At 38.9% G+C, this 19169-nt stretch overlaps 1 protein-coding gene across 6 annotated transcripts in view; it reads right to left on the reverse strand.

The window, feature by feature from the left end:
• Positions 1-19169, reverse strand: part of LOC137958211 (uncharacterized) — a 35201-nt gene that overhangs the window by 13116 nt on the left and 2916 nt on the right. For 5 of the 6 annotated variants that reach the window (XR_011113907.1, XR_011113881.1, XM_068805264.1 and 2 more), the window contains exon 6: positions 6686-6817. Coding sequence is in view for 4 of the 6 variants with exons in the window: in XM_068805264.1 (XP_068661365.1) it covers positions 6686-6817 (132 nt within the window). In the remaining 2 variants the exon portion in view is untranslated. Of the gene's footprint in view, positions 1-6349; positions 6599-6685; positions 6818-19169 lie in introns of those variants that run through there. The other variant, XM_068805265.1, reaches the window with a different exon arrangement.

Below are 19169 nucleotides of genomic sequence, written 5' to 3' on the forward strand. Positions count from 1 at the left end.
TTTGAACTTCTGTGGCAAGTTGGGGCTCTTTGACATATATGCTCCACCTTGAGGGGGAGTGTTGAAAATTCAATACAAGGGTATTTTGGTCATTTCACTTTATTCTTATTCATATATCTTGATGTAATTTTGTTCATGTTGAATTATGTTTATGGTCTATTTTTTATGTATATATTTTTTTTGAAATAATTAAATGGTGTGGCTGCTGAGATTATTTTTATGTATATCGGACATATAGAATGGGAGATATAAAGACATTAGGGTTTCACTTAAGTGAAGAGCATACTTGTAATTTTTGTTCAGCCCACTTAATAAATAGGTTGGGGGTCGTGCACAACTCTCTTTGGAGCTTCTTCTCTCCACTCTCTCTCTCATTACTTTTTTCATCCTTGGGTCATAATGCATGTTAAAAATCTCAAAGTTTGAGTAGGCATAATCTGGCTCAGGTGACTCAGATTCACCACAAGAACAAAATAAATAACTAGTAGAAATGCAAGGGGTTGAGCAAGTATCAGATTGAGCCAGCAAGAGTCTAAATACAACTTGCTATGGACGTTTCATGCTTGGTAGCCGAATCTTGGAGTAATCTTTCTTAGAGTCTTCTCTTCCGCTGGAGCTTGAATGATGAGGAAGTTGTTGCCTTCTGCTCGCTTCTTTCCAGTCTTAGTGGTACCATCCTCCGGGAGAGAGTGTCAGATAAGCTGATTTGGAAGCCTAGTATCAATGAAACATTCACAGAGGCTTCAGCCTACTCCCACATCAAGGAAGTTGTCCTCAGTCAGTCAGAGCACAAAGCAAACCTCACCTAAAGACTTTCAGCGCCTAACAAAGTTAAATTCTTTATTTGGACAGCCATCAGAGAGCAAATCCTCACAGCAGACAATCTCCACAGGAGAGGCTTCACCGCCCCGGACACTATCTGCCCCCTATGTGGCATTTGTGAGGAGTCAGTACAACATATTCTTCTGCATAGTGGCTTCTCGTGGAGAGTTTGGATGGCAGTGTTCTAGAAAATCGGCATTCAGGTGGGCCTCCATCAGGATCTATTTGGCACTTTACAGATGGTACTTGGGACTCGCCTCCCCAGAATTGGCAAGATTCTGCTCTCTCCTTGCCTTGCTCACATCCCTTGGTGTCTCTAGCTTGAGAGAAATAATCAGATATTCAACTCCAATCTTACAAGAGACAAAATGTCAGGAGATGTCTGATGGCATTGTTAAGGAGATCTAGTCAAACCCTTCAACTAAGTGGGCGACTGTTAATGCAGTAGGCCACTTCGGGGGCATCCTTGTCACTTGGGATTCTACACTTTTTGACTCCCTTCATGTGTCTGAAGGTCGCTTCTCCTTGGGCATCCAACTCAGGGATCTCTCCTCCGGCAGATTGTGGTGTGTGGGGGGAGTCTACGGCCCGACCAGATATCGAGAGCGGGCTCTTTTTTGGGAAGAGTTGAGTGAGTTATATCAGTCTTGCAGAGTCCCATGGCTTTTTGCAGGTGACTTCAATGCTATTCGATACTGTAATGAGAAGAAACCTCCGACCATCCGCATATCTGCCTCTATGCGTGGTTTCTCAGACTTCATTGGTGGTTGTGGGTTGGACGAGATATCACTTTCCGGGAAAAATTATACATGGTCGAACAGTCAACAACAACCAATTTTATCAAAGCTGGACCGTTTCCTGGCATGTCCCGATTGGTTGCAGCTCTTTGGAAGTGTCTCTGGCCGCATTCTCAACAAGGTGGGGTCAGATCATTGGCCAATCATGGTGACCACTTCGTTTGAGAAATGGGGACCTTCTCCCTTCCGTTTCGAAAACTCATGGCTATCTGCAAAAAAAAATTGATGCTCTTATAGATGGTTGGTAGTCGGAAGGCCCAAGTTTGGGTAGACGAGAATGGGCTTTTCCTCTGAGGCTCCGATTCTTAAAAGGTAAAATCAAGGAGTGGGCCACTTGCCACCGTACCGCTCTGGTTGCCAAGAAGACTTCTCTCCTTTCTCAGATTGCGGACTTGGACCTTGCAGAAGAACAAAGGTATTTAACTCCGGGGGAATTTTCTTCCCGAGTCTCTCTCAAATCTAATCTCAATTCTATCCTGCATCAAGAGAAGATCCGTTGGAAGCAACGAGCCAGATTTAAATGGCAGAAGGGAGATGTAAATACGAAATTCTTTCATGTCGTGGCATCGACAAAACATAGATCTAATCAAATTACCTCATTATGTATTAATAATGAGGTAACGTCGTGTCGAACCTCGATTACAAATGTGCTGCTCAAGTTTTTTAGTAGACCTATATTCAAAGGAATGTTTCAATAGGACTAAACTTTAACACATCAGCTTCTCTCGTCTCTCTCCTGCCGCCGCATCTCTATTAGAGCTACCTTTCTTGGCCGGGGAAATTGAGCGTGCTATTTTAGGCATAGAAAGTGATAGGGTGTCGGGCCCTGATGGTTTTAATGGAGATTTTCTAAAAAGATTTTGGCCCCGGCTCAAAGAGGATATTTTTGCAATGATTCACGGCTTCTTCAAAAATGGTGTCACCTTTCGCAGTATCAACACATCTTTCATTGCCTTGGTTCCAAAGAAAGCTAGTGTTGAGAAGCCGGAAGATTATCGACCAATCAGTCTCGTCACAAGCGCTTACAAAATCATTGCTAGAATTTTGGCTCATCGTTTAAAAGTTCTTCCAACATGCATACACAGAGGGCAAGGAGCTTTCCTCAAAAGGAAGAGAAATTTTGGATTCTACTATGGCTGCACATGAGCTTATCGATCATTTCCGGCGTAACAAAGAACAAATGCTTTGAAACTTGATTTATTTGAAACTTGATTTAGAAAAGGCCTTCAATAGGGTGAATTGGGTCCTGCTCGATGAGATCATGGAAAAATTGGGTTTTGGTGAAAAATGGAGATTTTGGATCAGAAGTTGTGTGGGCTCAGCCTCCTATTCTCTCCTCCTAAATGGCTAAGTCTGCGGGTATTTCAAAGGGACTAGAGGAATTAGACAAGGTGATCCGCTCTCCCCACTTCTTTTCAATATGGTTGGTGAATTTCTCTCTCCTATGTTTTACTCGGTAGTCAATCTTGGGTGGCTTCCTCCTACTAGTACACAAGAAGTCTTTAATATTCCCATCCTTCAATATGCAAACGATACTATCATATTTGGAATCGGTAATATTGAGGTTGTCAGAAAGATCAAAGCGGTTTTGGGTCTCTTTGAGTTAGTATTAGGTCAAAAAGTTAACTGGGAAAAGACCTCTCTCATGGGTTTTAATGTTAACCTTGAGCTCCTTGCAGAGATGGCAAGCATATTCGGCTGTACAACAAGCCACTTACCGACAACCTATCTTGGCCTACCATTATTCAACGGCCGCATCTGCAAAAGTCTTTGGAATCTGGTGGTTGAGAAATTGAACAACCTAGAAAGGGCATTTACTTAGTAAGGCGGGGAGGCTCATCCTTCTCGAGTCTTGTATTGCAGGTTTTCCAAATTATTCACTATCTTTTATGCATGTCCTTCATCCATATGTAAGACTATGGATAAGCTCAAAAGAAGATTTCTACGGAGAGGATCGAGTGATCCTTTTAAATATCATCTGGCCAGATGGAATGATGTCAACTTGTCAAAAAACATGGGTGGCCTGGGGATTCGAAAATCCAAAGATAAGAACCAAGCACTGCTCTTTAAATGGTTGTGGAAAATCAATACTCACTCTTCAAATCTTCGGAAGGAAATGGTTATTGCCAAGCTTGGTGGTATCGCTCATTGATAGATGTCAGGGGATAATCGGAGAGGTTTGTCTTATATTTGGAGAGCACTATACCTACTTCTTCCAAAAAATTTCCTCTGCCAGTAGATTCTATGTTGGAAACAATAGATCCCTCAAATTTTGGGATGATCTATGGATGGGGCAGGAGCCGCTACAGAATGCCTTCAAAAGCCTGTTTCTCCTCTCTGCCCGTAGAGATATATTAGTAGCCGATGCTTTTGAGGGGGGTGGTATGAACCTTCATCCCAGAAGAGGTCTTTCGGATACAGAGGCGTTGGATGCCAACCGACTGATGGACTTTGTAATCTCGGTAAAAATTCGTCCTTTGGTGGTAGACAAGCTCGTTTGGTGGGCAGACAAGCTCGTTTGATGGCCAGACAAGCTCATTTGGTGGCCAGACAAAGGTCTTTGCATTCGGATTCATCAATGGTTGGAATGCGTCTCAACAGGATCATGAGATATATTTTGTATGGCGTCTCAATAGGATCATGAGATATATTTTGTATGGTGTCTTTGTGCTCCTCCTAAGATTAAATTCTTCATGTGGAATGCTTGTCACGTCAAGATTCTCTCGGCAGACGTGCTTAGAAGAAGAGGTCACCCCTCAATCGACCCCATGTGCCCTTTTTGCAGCATTGACGCCGAGTCCACAAGTCACATTCTGCTTCAATGCATCTTATCATGGAAGGAGTGGACATTCATTCTTAGCATGTTGGGGTTTCAATTCTGCATGGTGGCTGATCTGCTCTCATTCAGTAAGTCGCTCCTTGGTACGTCCCTTCCTGGCCTCAGAAAGGTGATGTTCTTTGTTTGTGCTAGTTTCATCCCGTGGGGTCTCTAGAATGAACGCAATCGTAGGAGGTTTGATGGTAAAAGTGAAGCAGCTGATCGGGTGGCGGATCGAGTGATGGAACATATTTCTTCTTGGCTCCTGACAAAGAAGTCATTCTCCTCTTTTGTGGGTACCCCTATCCATGAAAACTCGATTAATTTGGCTACGATGCACTCTGGGACAAGGGTCCCAATTATGTAGGAATGGATCCCTCCTGAACCTGATTACCTTAAGTTGAACTTTGACGGCTCTTCTCTTGGTAATCCCGGGATCTCTGGATTCAGAGGGGTTATTTCGGATCATTCAAGTAACTAGCTTTTCTCATATACCGACCCTTTAGGAATCGCCAACTCTACGTCTGCGGAGCTTCATGGCCTTCTCAATGGGCTCTACGTTTTCAGAGATAAGTGCATCAGTCCCCTTCATATTGAAGAGGACTCGAAGGTGGTCATTGGATGGTGCGAGTGTTCATCCCCTCCCCCGTGGCGCCATTGGGACACTTTTCGAGAGATTATTGAAATTACTTCAGTTTTATCTTGTATTTGGTCCTCACATTCCGAGATCCGCAAATTCGGCAGCCAATGTGCTTGCTAAGCAGGGAGCTACCTTACAATCGCTGGTTGTCAGGGATATGCTCCCTTTTCTGTAATTTCTCTTGTTAATATAAATACATCTTTTCAAAAAAAAAAAAAAGTTCAGCAACTTAGATGGTATAGTCTCTTGTGTTGTGGGTATGGTTTCCAGCTGGATCCACACTAGGAAGGAATTTGCTCCTCAGAATGGTATCTCCCTTCAATGAAATTGGTGTCTTCTGGCCCACATGGCGGGCCCCCAGAGGACTCTGATCATGGCTGAGTGGGACCCTCCCCCCAAAGATTGCATTAAGCTGAATTTCTACGGTAGTGCTTTGGGATGCCCAGGTCCAGTTGGCACCAGGGGGGAGGAGGGGGTTCAAAAATCACAGTGGAGAAACTATCTTCTCCTATGATGGGTCTGTGGGCATTACAGATTCTACCACTGTGGAGGTGAATGCTCTTCATCTTGGGTTGAAGATTTTCAAAGACAGACTTCAGTCAGCATCATTTAAAAAATAAAAAAATAAAAACAAACTACAGAGGAATTTGCTGATTGAGGGGGACTCTAAAGTGGTCATAAGTTGGTGCTCAAATTCATCCACTCCCTCCACTCCCTCTTGGCCAAGTACTTCTTCTATTACAGATATTGTATCTATCATTTCTTGTAATTGGAATCACATTTCTTAGGCTAGCTAAATTTGGAACCTCCCAACAATCTCTCCTTATTTGGGACGGCTCCCCCTCCTTGTAATTTTGCTCGTTTGAGCTTTTAATATAACTCAGCACTATTTTAAAAAAAAAATCAAAATACAACTAAAATTCTGACATTATGACATTGCAAATGGACCATGTGATTGAAAGGATTTCAAAGATACACGGTTAAATTAACATCCATGTTATTTTCAGACTTCCTCTATTTCTTCTGTAATTAAATTTAAATTTTTAAAAAATTACCTAATACAAAATATTAGAGTTTTATAGTTTTGCTGCATCTCTCTCACCAGTGTTTTAGTTTTCAGGTTTAAATATTCTTCATTTTTTGACATATTTTTACATATGTTTTTCTAATCAACATCTATTCATTTTTTTCATATACATCAATCAAATTTTAGATTTTTTACTTGAGACTTGTCCAAGAGACTATCTCAGTAAAGTCCCACATCACCTGAGCCTTTCAATTAGGGTTGATAATAGTACTATTTAATTAATGTTTTCAAAGAGCAAAGTCAATCAAAGAAATTATGTACACCAGCCCAATGGCATCTACAACTTCAGACACATTGTTGGCATAGGTCTCTGGAAGTATCTAAATACATAGCAACCACCACCTTTTACATTTCCAACTGGCAGGCCAAGTACATTCTCTCACAACAGGCAGAGGATGCCAGGCATTCCTCTTTTGCATTTTCACTGCATCCTACTGAATTTTTAAAATGCAAGATCAGATAGTAAAAAATCATCATATGATAGTGGTTTCTAAAAAGACAATCTCAAATGGGCTGCTCACCTGTCCAAGGGCTTCCTCCATAGATCTGGGTATTGGTTTATCACAAACTTCTCCAAGGAGCTTAAATAAGTGTTCTTTCTGCTCTACCTTCAGGTGTTTTGCAAGACCATAAGCAACCATCTCCATCTCAGGCTAGGAAATTGAGAAACATAAAGGATTATATGAGATTATTCTTAGACTAGAATTGCATCATCTGTAACCACCAAATAAAAAACAATATGACAGACATGAATCTGTAGATAATTCAAACTAGTTCATATTTCCAAGGGGAGACTATAAAAACACCTCACTGATTTTCAACTTACAGGCTAAGCACAAAGCAATCTAAGCACCCACACCTTAGTACAAAATCTACCCACAAACATGAAGGAAACAATATGAGAATGTATTGTTTGAGATTTAGATGCAAGAGAAAATATACAAGAGAGAACGGATAAAAGAAGAAAAGAAAGGCAGCATAAATATCAAACAAAGTCATGAACTAACTTCCTAGACTACTATCTGACCACTAGATGCAGATATCACACTGATAAAAATACCAAAAATACCCTAATCTCATTTTCTAACACTCCCCCCTCAAGCCAGAGCATAAATATCAAACAATCCCAATTTGTTAGAAAGTATCATATGTTCACGTTTCCCAATAGGTTTGGTAAATATGTCTTCTAATTGCTCAAATGATTTTACTTAAGGTGTAACTATCTTCTCTTGCATAATAACAACATGGCTAAAATGATGGTTGAATTCAATGTACTTCATTCTCTCATGGAAACCCGATTATTTGTGATGAATATAGCAGCCTGATTGTCATTCATAACCATAGACTCATTGACTTGAAGTCCCATATCAACAAGAACTGATTCTACCCACAAGAATTCATTTACTCTATGTATCATGGCTCTATACTCAACCTCTGCACTTGATATAACCACCACACTGTTTTTTACTCTTCCAACAAACCAAATAACCTCCCACATAACAATGATATCCTGTTGTAGACCTTTCATTTGATTTTGGGCCCACGTAATCAGCATAAAAAAATCCCATAACATAAACTTTATCATGTGAAGTGTACCACAACTTTTTTTTTCCAGGAGCTCCTTGAAGATACTTCAAAATTTTATGGGCAGCCTCTAAAATTAATTTTCATGGAGATTTCATGAACTAATTGGTTACTCCAACTGCAAAAGAAATATTTGGTGTAGCATACAATAATTTATCAACCAGATATCTATACTGGGTTTTGTCCTTGAGCTCAAGGCTTCTATCATCATGAAGACCATGATTAACTTCTATACGTGTCTCTACAAGATGAGCACCCAATAATGCATGTTCCTTTAACATGTCCACAAATACTTCCACTGAGATAAGGCAATCCTTTTTTGACTTCAGCCTAATTCAATTCCAAGCATATATTTCAACTTTCCCAAATCTTTTGTTTGAAAATGTCTCGCTAGATACTCTTTAACCTCCTAAATCCTCTTATATATAATACAATATCATCCACATATATAACTAGAATCGCAACATCTGACTATCTCCACGGCAGAAACATATATTGATCACAATGGCTCCTTGAAAACTCAAACTTCATTACCACTTCCTTCAAATCACTATAAAGAGAGGCATTTTTAATATCGGGCTGAAGTAAGGGTGACCATTTGTTAACAACCATGGAGATCACAATTTGAACAGAAGTAATTCTGGCGAAAGGAGAAAAGTTTCAAACACATCCACACCAAGTATTTAAGTGTACACCCAACGGCAGCCCACAATACTCCCGTCAGCGTTACACTTTATTGTGTGTACACAACAGCAGCCCACAATAGCTGTTCCCACAGGAAGGTCACAAAGACTCCAAGTCCCTTAGAAACCAAAGCATCCATTTCCTCATTCATAGCTCGTTTTCATTGAGGTGAAGGGCATCCTACGCTGAATTAGGAATAGAAGACATAGACGATGACATAGCATAAGATCTATATTTAGGTGAGAAAGAAGCAAAAGACACATATTTAGAGTTGGGATGAGAAGTACATGACATTTTGACTTTCCAGATGCAAATAGACAAATCTAAATCAGAGATGGCAAGATTTGTAGGCAAAGAGGATGATAACTGGTCCAAAGGAAGGGGCTCATAAATCTTAGACATCATATGCACGAGAAACTTCTAATGCCGGTGGCAAGGCATGTGATGATCAGCAATATACCTATAGTAGGCCGGTAATGAAGGTCAAATACATGTACTTGAAGTATCCATAACAGCTATAAGTTATCTATAAATGAATTTGAAAAATAGTGAACCTTCGGGTTTTGGAGAAGGAGAGAAAAAAAATCAGAGTTCTAGAATATCTCTATGTGGGGGTCGAGTTTGACCCCAGGGCTTTTATAGAGTCCTGAGAAAACAATTATAAAAAAACCCCTAGTCACTTTAAAGCACTGAAACCCTTATATCTCCTTACATACTTATTCAAATTACATGAAACTTGAACTACAGATAAAACTAAATAGAATAGGATAGTGTAGCTGTTGAACTTTGTACGAAGTGTAAAATGGTGAAATTGCCCTTCATTAGATTTTCTAACACTCCCCCTCAAATTGGAACATATATATCCATAAGGCCCAGCTTACTGCAAAATACAATGAACTCACATTTGCCTCGTGCTTTAGTAAACATGTCGCCAATCTGATAACCAAATCACACATAGAGGGTGATGACTTCATTTTTCATCACAACATCTCGAATGAACTGACAATCAACTTCAATATGTTTCGTCCGTTCATGAAACATGAGGTTTCCTGCAATGAATATGGCAACTTGATTGTCACAGTACATAATCATCGGCCCTTCCTGTAGTAGTTTCAATTCTCTGACCATGAACCTTACCCACATTAGTTTACTGACTGTATGAGTCATGGCTCTATACTTCGCTTTCAGTACTTGAACGAGTAACAACATTTTGTTTCCTACTTTTCTAGCTAATCAGATTACCTCCCAAGAAGATGCTGGATCTAATAGTAGATTTTCGGTCAAGTTTAGATCCAGCATAGTCAGCATCTGAGAAGGTCTCTATCTTCATGTGATTGTAAGGTTTAAAGAATAGTCCTTTTCCAAGTGCCCCTTTCAAATATCTCAAGATCCATTGAGTTGCTTCTAGATGAATCTTGCAAGGACACACCATTAAATGACTAACAACACTCACAACAAAAGATATGTCAGAACGGGTGACAATAGCATATATGAGTTTTCCAACCAGCCGACGATACATTGCTTTGTCTCAAAGTTCATCACTTTGTTCATCATGAAAGTTGTGTCCATCCTCCATAGGAGTCTCCACCGGCTTAGCACCCAATAGTCCATACTCATGTAACATATCGGTGACATATTTCCTCTGAGTCAGTAGCAGACCTACCTTATTTCGAGCTACTTCAATGCCAAGAAAGTATTTTAGAGAGCCCAGATCTTTAGTCTGAAAGTGTTGTGCCAGATAGGCTTTTGTCTTTTCAATGCCTTGGACATCACTGCCAAATAAAATGAAGTCGTCCACATATACTAGTATCACAACAATGTCAAACAACCTCTTCATAACAAACAATGAATGGCCACAATGGCTCCTGACAAAGCCAATTGATATGACCACTTGCTAAACTCCTCAAACCATGCCCAGGGGCTTTGTTTGAGATTGTATATAGCTTCCTTCAGTCGGCATACCTTATCATTCTCCCCTTGAGCAACATACCCAAGAAGTTGCTCCATATATACTTCCTCAATCAAATCACCATACAAGAAAGCATTTTTAATATACAATTGATACAGTAGCCACCCTTGGCTAACAGCAACAGACATTAAAATCCGAACCAAAGATAATCGTGCCACAAGAGAAAAGATTCAAAGACATCAGTCCCATATGTTTGGGTGCATTTGGCAACCAGCCTAGCCTTGTACCTTTCAACACAACCGTTTGGTTTAAACTTCACTATGTATACCCATCTACAACCCAAAATTGTGGCACCAACAAGTAGATCGCATAGCTGTCTGGTGCCTCTATCCAATAGTGCCTCCATCTCAACATCCATAGTTTTTTTCTACTGAGAGGAGGAACATCCTGCACAGATGAAGGAACAATACAAGAGGACATGGACATGGCAAATTGTTTGTACCAGTCAGAAAGAGATTCAAACAATACAAAGTGAGACAATGGATAACTTGTGCTTTTTCTAACACTTTTCGAAAGAGCAATGGGCAGGTGTAGGTCGTTTAACTCAGGATCTGTAGACAAGGAGGGTTCTTCATCTAATGGGAGAGAGGGAACTGGTTCATCTTGATTAGCTTTCAGTCTATGATATATCTATAGTGGCTTCTCCATAGTAACATCAGGAAATGGACTACGAATATCCTCCACAGGAACTGGGGCAAATACTTTAGGCATAGAGACGGGTGGGGGACCTCAATAGAAGACAAAGAGAAGAAAGGAGTATCTTCAAACAACGTCACATCAATAGAGATAAACATTTTCTTAGAAGACAGATAGTAGCATTTATATCCTTTATGTGTGCATGAGCAGTCCAAAAAATGAAGATTTTAATGTCAAGAAATGTTCCATTGAAAATATTATAAAAAGTTTAAGATTATTAAGAAAATTTAAAAAACAGACTTATTAAATGAAGAAACGTTTTCTAACAAAACTAGGCACAAATGAAGATTAATAGGAGCACAAAAAGTACAGAGTACTATAAAAAGTTTGAAAACTTAGAGAGAGAGAAGAGGAAGAGAGAGAAAGAGAGGACGAAGAGAAAACAAGGAGGCAAAACTCTAAATGAGCTGCTTTGCGGGTTGTTATTTATTAAGTTTTAAGTCATAAATTATAGAAATGACAAAAATGCCCCCTTTTTGAGTAAATGATAATTTTATTAACCAAAGAAGCAAAACAACAAACTAGGAAGCACACCCCTTACAACAAGGGATTGGAGGGAGGCTCCCAGCGTCCTTTATTTAAAAAAAAAGCCCCTCTTACATAGAAAACACTTATTTCCTTATAACACCCATTCTACTCTGCCTATGAATATAAAAATTTGTACATAGACTAAATCAAACATGCTGAACAAGATAGTGTCATAATATAAATTATCCAATCATCTAAAATGACTAAAATACCCCCGAGCTGATTTTCTCACACTCCCCCTCAAGTTGGAGCATATATATCCAAGAGGCCCAACCTGTGACAAAACTTCATGAATTCACGCTTTTCTAATTCCTTGGTGAAAACATCTCCAAGTTGATCAGCCGACTAAACATGGGGGTGATCACAACTTTCTTCACAGCATCTTTAACAAAATGGCAATCCACCTATGTGTTTTGTTCTCTCATGAAAAACTGGATAGCTGGCAATAAATACAGTGGCTTGGTTATCACAAAACATAGTCATGGTTTCATTCTGAGGGAAGCCTAACTCCCTAGAAACCGATCTCACCCACATGAGCTCGCTAACAATATGTGACATAGCTCTATATTCAGCTTTTGCGCTGGATCTAGCTACTACATTCTACTTCTTACCCTTCCAGTTGATTAATTTGACACCTAAAAAGACACAGTAGCCTGTACTTGATTTTCTATCCAGCTTTGACCCAACATAGTCTACATCAGAGAGCCTCAATTTTCAAGTGACCATTATTTTTAAAGAAAAGACATTAAGATATCTCAAGATCCTTTGAGCTGCTTCAAGATGGATCTTCCATGGGTGTTTCATAAACTAGCTTACTACACACTGCAAAAGATATATTCGAGCGCATAATTGTGCATATATAAGTTTCCCAACCAGTCTCCTATACAATGTTTTATCATTCAATTCTACACTTTGGTCATAGTGCAGATTAAGTCCAACTTCCATCGAAGTATCTACCGGTTTAGCTCCCAATAATCCATATTCATGTAGCATATTGATTATATACTTTCTTTGAGATAACACCAGTCATTTTCTTTTTGCAACTTTGACACCCAAAAAATATTTCAATGCCCCAAAGTCTTTGGTTTGGAAGTGAGTAGCCAGTAGTCTTTTAACTTCTTCAATTCTAGGGGTATCACTACTAGACAATATAATATCATCCACATATACAAGTAAAACTATGATTCCCTAAGGGCTTTTCATGACAAACAGTGAATGATCGCAGTGGCTCCTAGAGAAGAAACCCATAGACATCTCTATTCAGCTAAAATTTTCAAACCAAGCACAAGGGCATTATTTCAGGTCATAGATTGTTTTCTTGAGTCTACATACCTTGTGCATCTCCCCCTAAGCAACATACCCCATAGGTTGCTCCATGTAAACTTCTTCTTCAAGATCACCATACAAAAAGGCATTATCTATGTCTAACTAGCATAAGGACCAACATTGAGTAACAACAATAGATACCAAAATGCGTACTAAAGACAGTCAAGCAATTAGAGAGAAAGTTTCAAACACATCTACACCATAAATTTGTGTGTATCCTTTGGCCACCAGATGATCTTTATACCTCGCAACCGAGTCATCAGCTTTGTATTTAACTATATACACCGATCTACAACCAACCGCTGCAACACCTGAAAGTAACTCACATAACTGCCAGGTTCTTCGCTCTAACAGAGCATTCATCTCAATATCCATGGTTTGTTTCCACTATTGAGAGGACATAGCATCATGCCCTGAAGAAGGAATAGTGCAAGCAAAAATAGACAATACAAACTTTTTGTAGTTGTTAGACAAATGATCATATCACACAAGATGAGACAACGGATGACGAGTACCATTCTGAAAAACTTTCCTTAAAGCCATGGGTAGGTGTATATCACTTACCTCAAGATCTTGAGATGGAGACGGATCATGGACCAACATGATAGAGGAAGTCATGGGCTGAGAGGGATACACATGTCGATGCTGATATACCTACAAGGGTTTCTCAACAATAGTATTTTGTGTAGGTCCAAGACAATCATCAACCGATAGGGGAAAAACTGGCTCAAAAATTGGGAAAGAAGATGATACGGCAATGGAGGTAATAGACTAAAAAAATGGAGTATCCTCAAAGAATGTGACATCTACGGATACAAATGTTTTTCTAGTAGATGGACAAAAACACTTGTAACCCTTTTGTGTACGAGCAGACTGAAAAAAAAAAAAAAAAAAACACTTAACTGCACAAGTAGATAACTTATCTTTGGATGATCCCAAAACATGAGCAAAACAAATACATCCAAAGACATGAGGAGAAATTAAAAACAAATGGAGCTGAAGGAAACAAAAGCTGAATGGGAATTTTACCTTCAAAGACAAATGAGGCATCCTATTGATCAAGTAGCATGTAGTAAGCGATGCATCACCCTAATAGTACTTAGGAACCTTCATATGCAGCATCATAGTGCGAGCTACTTCTAGTAGATGACGAATGCTTTGCGACTCCATTTTTTTGTAGAGTAAACACACATGAGGTTTGATGAATGATCCCTTCATTTTGACAAAAAATATCAAACTTGTGATTCATAAACTCAAGACCATTGTCAGTACGCAGAATATGAATAGAAGCGGAAAACTAAACCTTCATTTTATTGTAAAAAAGTTTGAATACATCAAGAGCTTCAAACTTCTCCTAAAGGAGGTAGACTCATATACACCTACTATGATCATCAATAAATGAAATAAAGTACCTAAAACCAAACAAACTAGTAACAGGACTAGGACCCCAAACATTTGAATGAATAACATCAAATAGTTGACTTGTCTTAAGATGTGAGGTTGGAAAGGAGCTCTGATGATGTTTGCCTAGCTGACACAACTCACACTAAAAAGTAAAACTAGAAGAAAATTCTGGAATAACTTTAATCGGTTTTGCCGACAAATAATGACCTAATTGCAGATGCCACTGGAATGGGTTAGCAGACTTATAAAGTGCATGTACTGTACAGTACTATTTGGCAGGTGGCTCTCCAAATAATACAGACCATCTTTCTCATGCACAAAACCAATCATTTTCTTCGTCACAAGGATAAAACGTTAGAGAACAATTCATAGACTTAGTTAATTGGCTCACTAACAACAAATTTGGGGAAATTTTGGGAATTAGTAAAACAGACTGAGGAAACAAGAAGGATGCAGGGATAACAATACCAACACCCTGAACTGAGGAAACAGACCCATCAGCTAAGTTAACTTATTATATATGTGCTGACTTTTTCATGCTAGAAAACAAGGATGACATACCTGACATATGAGCAGTAGCTCCGGAATCAATAACCCAGGTGGGAGAAGAGGGCACATGAAGAGCAGACATACCTAAAGTAGCCAGAGTAGGAGCATGAACCATGGATGTCAAAGATGAACCAATTGATAACTGAGCTAGGTGCTGCATTGTTTTTGCTGAAATAGTCGTTGTACCTCATCAGCTCCCCCTGAAGAGATAGGAGCAACAACCTTTGATGTTGTTTCACTGGTCTCATGACTAGTAGAGTTTACCCAAGTTGGTTTTCCAAACTTTATCTAACACCTATAAGAGTAATGATTATTTGGCCCACAATGAACACACTTCCTCTCGGATTTGCTATCACCTCTACCTGAACTGTCTCTACCTCTACCTCTCCCAGAACCTATCAGACCTTGAGATGAGTCTGCTGGTCTAGGACTAAAGCTCAAGGTATTAAGTGTAGCAGCATCTGTTACCTTACTCCCTTTTTCTTCTTTGGATACCAAAGTTGTATCAGCCCTCACAATTCTATTGAAAGTAGTGGGTAATGAAGGCCTCTCTTCGGAAGCTAAGATTTGTGCCTTAATGTTGTCATGCTCACCACCTAGACCATCAAGAAACTTTGCCACCAGTAGTTGGTTCTGTTGTTTCCTCAATTCCTATTTATCTATAGTGAATGGATGATACACATTAATTTCCTGCCAAAGTCCCACAAATGCACTATAATATTGGGCAACTATCTTGTTACCCCTTTTAAGACCAAAAAAAATAGTGTACAATTCATACACTCTGGATAAGTTGCTCGCTTGAGCATACAAGTACTCCAAAAAAAAACCACATCGCCTTTGCAATTTCACAATGCATCACTTGATTCCTCAGTGTTGAATCAATATCGTTGACAATCCAAATCATAACTTGGTTGTCTTCAGCTTCCCAATCATCAGTTGTTGGGACTGGAGGGTCGTCTCGAATGCACTTTGTGCTCCTTCTGCCTTTCAAGAACATTCTCACTAATCTGGCCCAATTGAGATAATTTGGTCTTGTCAACTTCTCAGATGTCATAAACACAACATCTTTACCATCATCCACCCATATCTCTAGATAGTACATAAACTTCACCCAAATCAGCCATAGAAAAAGTATATAGAGTCACCAAAATATTCAATTTCAATATCCAAACACTTTCGCAAATTTCAAAGATGTGGGCCCCACTTCGTAAAACATATGGTTAGGGAAGGAATGAGATGTGCGCAAGTGGTATGTGCTCAAATCAACACCAAACAGCAATTGGATAAAAATCTTTCAAAAATAAACCAAAATTAGGGCTGACATCAGCATACCAGTTGATGATGCAAGCACTGGTCTAGGGATAGTTGACGCACATCCCAAGATCACTCAAAAAGAATCCCTTTTTAGGGCAACCAAGCCATGAATAATCTTTTAAAGGATGGTAGAACTAGTAACCCTAGGGTAATGGCAGAAGAAAAAGAAGAAAAATTGAATTTTTACCAACTAGTCACCGAGGAGATTTAAAAATCCCTGTTTTTGTGAAGTCGTCCAGATAAAAGGAGAGGTTTTTCTAGCTAAGATGCACTCCCAGCAACGATTATTGCTCTGATATCATGTAAATAGTGTGAAAACCTAGAGAGAGAAGAGGAAGAGAGAGAAAGAGGGGAAGAAGAGAAAACAAGGAAGCAAAGCTCTGAATGAGCTATGTTGGGGTTGTGCGCAACCCCCAATGTTATTTATTAGTTTTTAAGTTATAAATTATAGAAATGACAAAAATGCCTCTCTTACATAGAAAACACATATTTCCTTATAACTCCTATTCTATTCTGCCTATGAATATAAAAATTTGTACATAGACTAAATCAAACATATTGAACAAGATAGTGCCCTAATATAAATGATCCGATCATGTAAAATGACCAAAATACCCCTGAGCTGATTTTCTCACAAGTACTTTCAAGAAATATCACATCAGCAGAAATATGTCTTGCAAGTGTTAGGATCATAGCATTTATATCCCTTCTGATGACATCGAGTGACCAAGAAAATATACTTAAACAAAACAAGGAGAATTCATCAATTGCATGACCAAACAAGTAAATGACTCAAGTAGGTCCAAACACAAGATAGAACATAAAAAAATTTGCATTGAGGCTTTAACACATGCATGGGAATACGTCCCTACAAGAAAGACAAAGGCATTTGATTGATCAAGAAGCATGAAGTCAAAACAACAGTGCCTCGAAAGGATTTGGGAACATGCATTTGAAACATCAATGTTCGGGCGACTTCATGTAAATGCTTGTTTTTCATTTTTGCAACCCCATTTTATTGAGGGGTCTAAATGCAAAAGCTTGGTGAGTAATACCATGAAGATCCCAAAATGAAGTAAAATCACAATTCATAAATTCAAGATCATTATTTGTACATAAGATATAAATGGAAGCACCAAATTGATTTTTTATTTCATGAAAAAAAAATTAAAAATACATCAAAGACCTTTGATTTCTCCTTCGAGAGATATACCCGAGTGACTTAGCTAAAATTAAATAAAGGAAACAATGTAATGGAAACCAAACAAGTTAGGAACCTGACTCGGGCCCCATACAGCAGAATGAACTAACTAAAATACTTGACAACTACAACTAGGACTTGCTAGAAAACTAGTTCTAGGGTGCTTACTCAGTTAACACAAGTCCCACTCGAAGAAAACATCAACCAGCAAAGAAGGAAATGATTGATGAAGCTTAGCTAGTGACAAGTCCCACTCAAAGAAAACATCAACCAGCAAAGAAGGAAATGATTGACAAAGCTTAGCTAGTGATGAACATGCCAAGCGCAGGTGACACAAGTACGCAAAGTTATTTGTTGCAAGAGTCACTACCTTTAGAATGGATACATCGCTCAAGAAGTAGAACCCGTTTTTCTAATGCTCAATGCAATCATCCTTTTTGTCTACAAATCATAAAAAACACATGAGGTACGAGAAAAGGTTACAAAACAATTTAAAGATTTAGTGATATTACTAATTGATAAAAGGTTTACAAGAAAGAGACAAAAAAAAAGGTTGAGGGATGTTGCTTCAACTGTTGTACTATCTTTTTCACTTTTGGTGACTACTACACCTTCAGCATGGACTACACGAATGAAAGCCTGTTCAGGGGTAGAGACATCATCATTCGCCAACAGTTGGACTCAAATGGCATTATACTTAGGTCCAAGACTATCAAGAAACCAGTCCACTCAAATTTGATTCTTCACCTTATGAAGTTTATCTACATTAGTGGTAAATGGGTGAAAAGCACTAACTTCCTACAGAATACCTCGTATTTCAATAAAATTGTCAGTAACTGATTGATTACCCCTCTGCATGTTGAAATACTAAAGATACAATTCATACACTTTTGACAAACTTTCTTGAGAGAGGACTGATGCAAGTACATTCCATATGGCTTAGAAGTCCCACAAATCATAGCCTGATCAATAATCCTTGGTTCCATGTTATTAACTAACCAGGTCATTACTTGATTATGTTCTGCCCCCAGTCCTTAATCATGGGATCTGGAGGAACATCTCCAAGATATTTCACCTTTCCCTTCGCTTTCAAAAACGTAAGTATTAATCTGGATCAATTCACATAATTCTGCCATTTAATTTGACAGAGGTAATCTGAACAGAGTGAGAATCTCTACTATTTGAACTTTTAGTAGGTTTAATTGGAACTACAGCTTTGCTAGATTCAGCCATTTTAACTTCTAACAACCCAAATCAGTCCAGAAGTGGTATTAGAATACCTTAAATGACACATCAAATACACGAGAGAAGTACCCCTACTTGCACAGATCTAGTGAGCACAATAAACCCCAGATTAGGGCACAAAAACGTCACGAAATCAGTAAGATATACCAACAAATCTACAATAACATGCCAGTAATCCTCAATTCCAGCAAACAAACAATCAAAAATCCAAAAATATCATCAATTAGGCTGACGCATGGATGATGCAAGCACAGGATAGGCCATGCAGACAGTATCTCAAAACAAAACCATTAGACAACCCTCTGAGAGCAGTTGTAGAACAATAGACTGATCAATCAGTATTAGAAGCCATGAACCAGAAGGTTATGGCAGAAACAAAGTAGAAAAAAATCTGAATTTATCCCACCAGTAGAAGAACTGTGAATAAAGCTCCTGTAAAAATGGTAATCTGAAAAGGAAGAAGAAGAGATTGCATGAAGAACTTCCCCAAGCTTGGGATCTAGCG

This window comes from Aristolochia californica, unplaced genomic scaffold (genome assembly GCF_029961685.1).
Source record: "Aristolochia californica isolate CCGP_79_NKW_82.1479 unplaced genomic scaffold, dmAriCali1.0.hap1 SCAF_1, whole genome shotgun sequence".
Taxonomy (NCBI): Eukaryota; Viridiplantae; Streptophyta; class Magnoliopsida; order Piperales; family Aristolochiaceae; genus Aristolochia; species Aristolochia californica.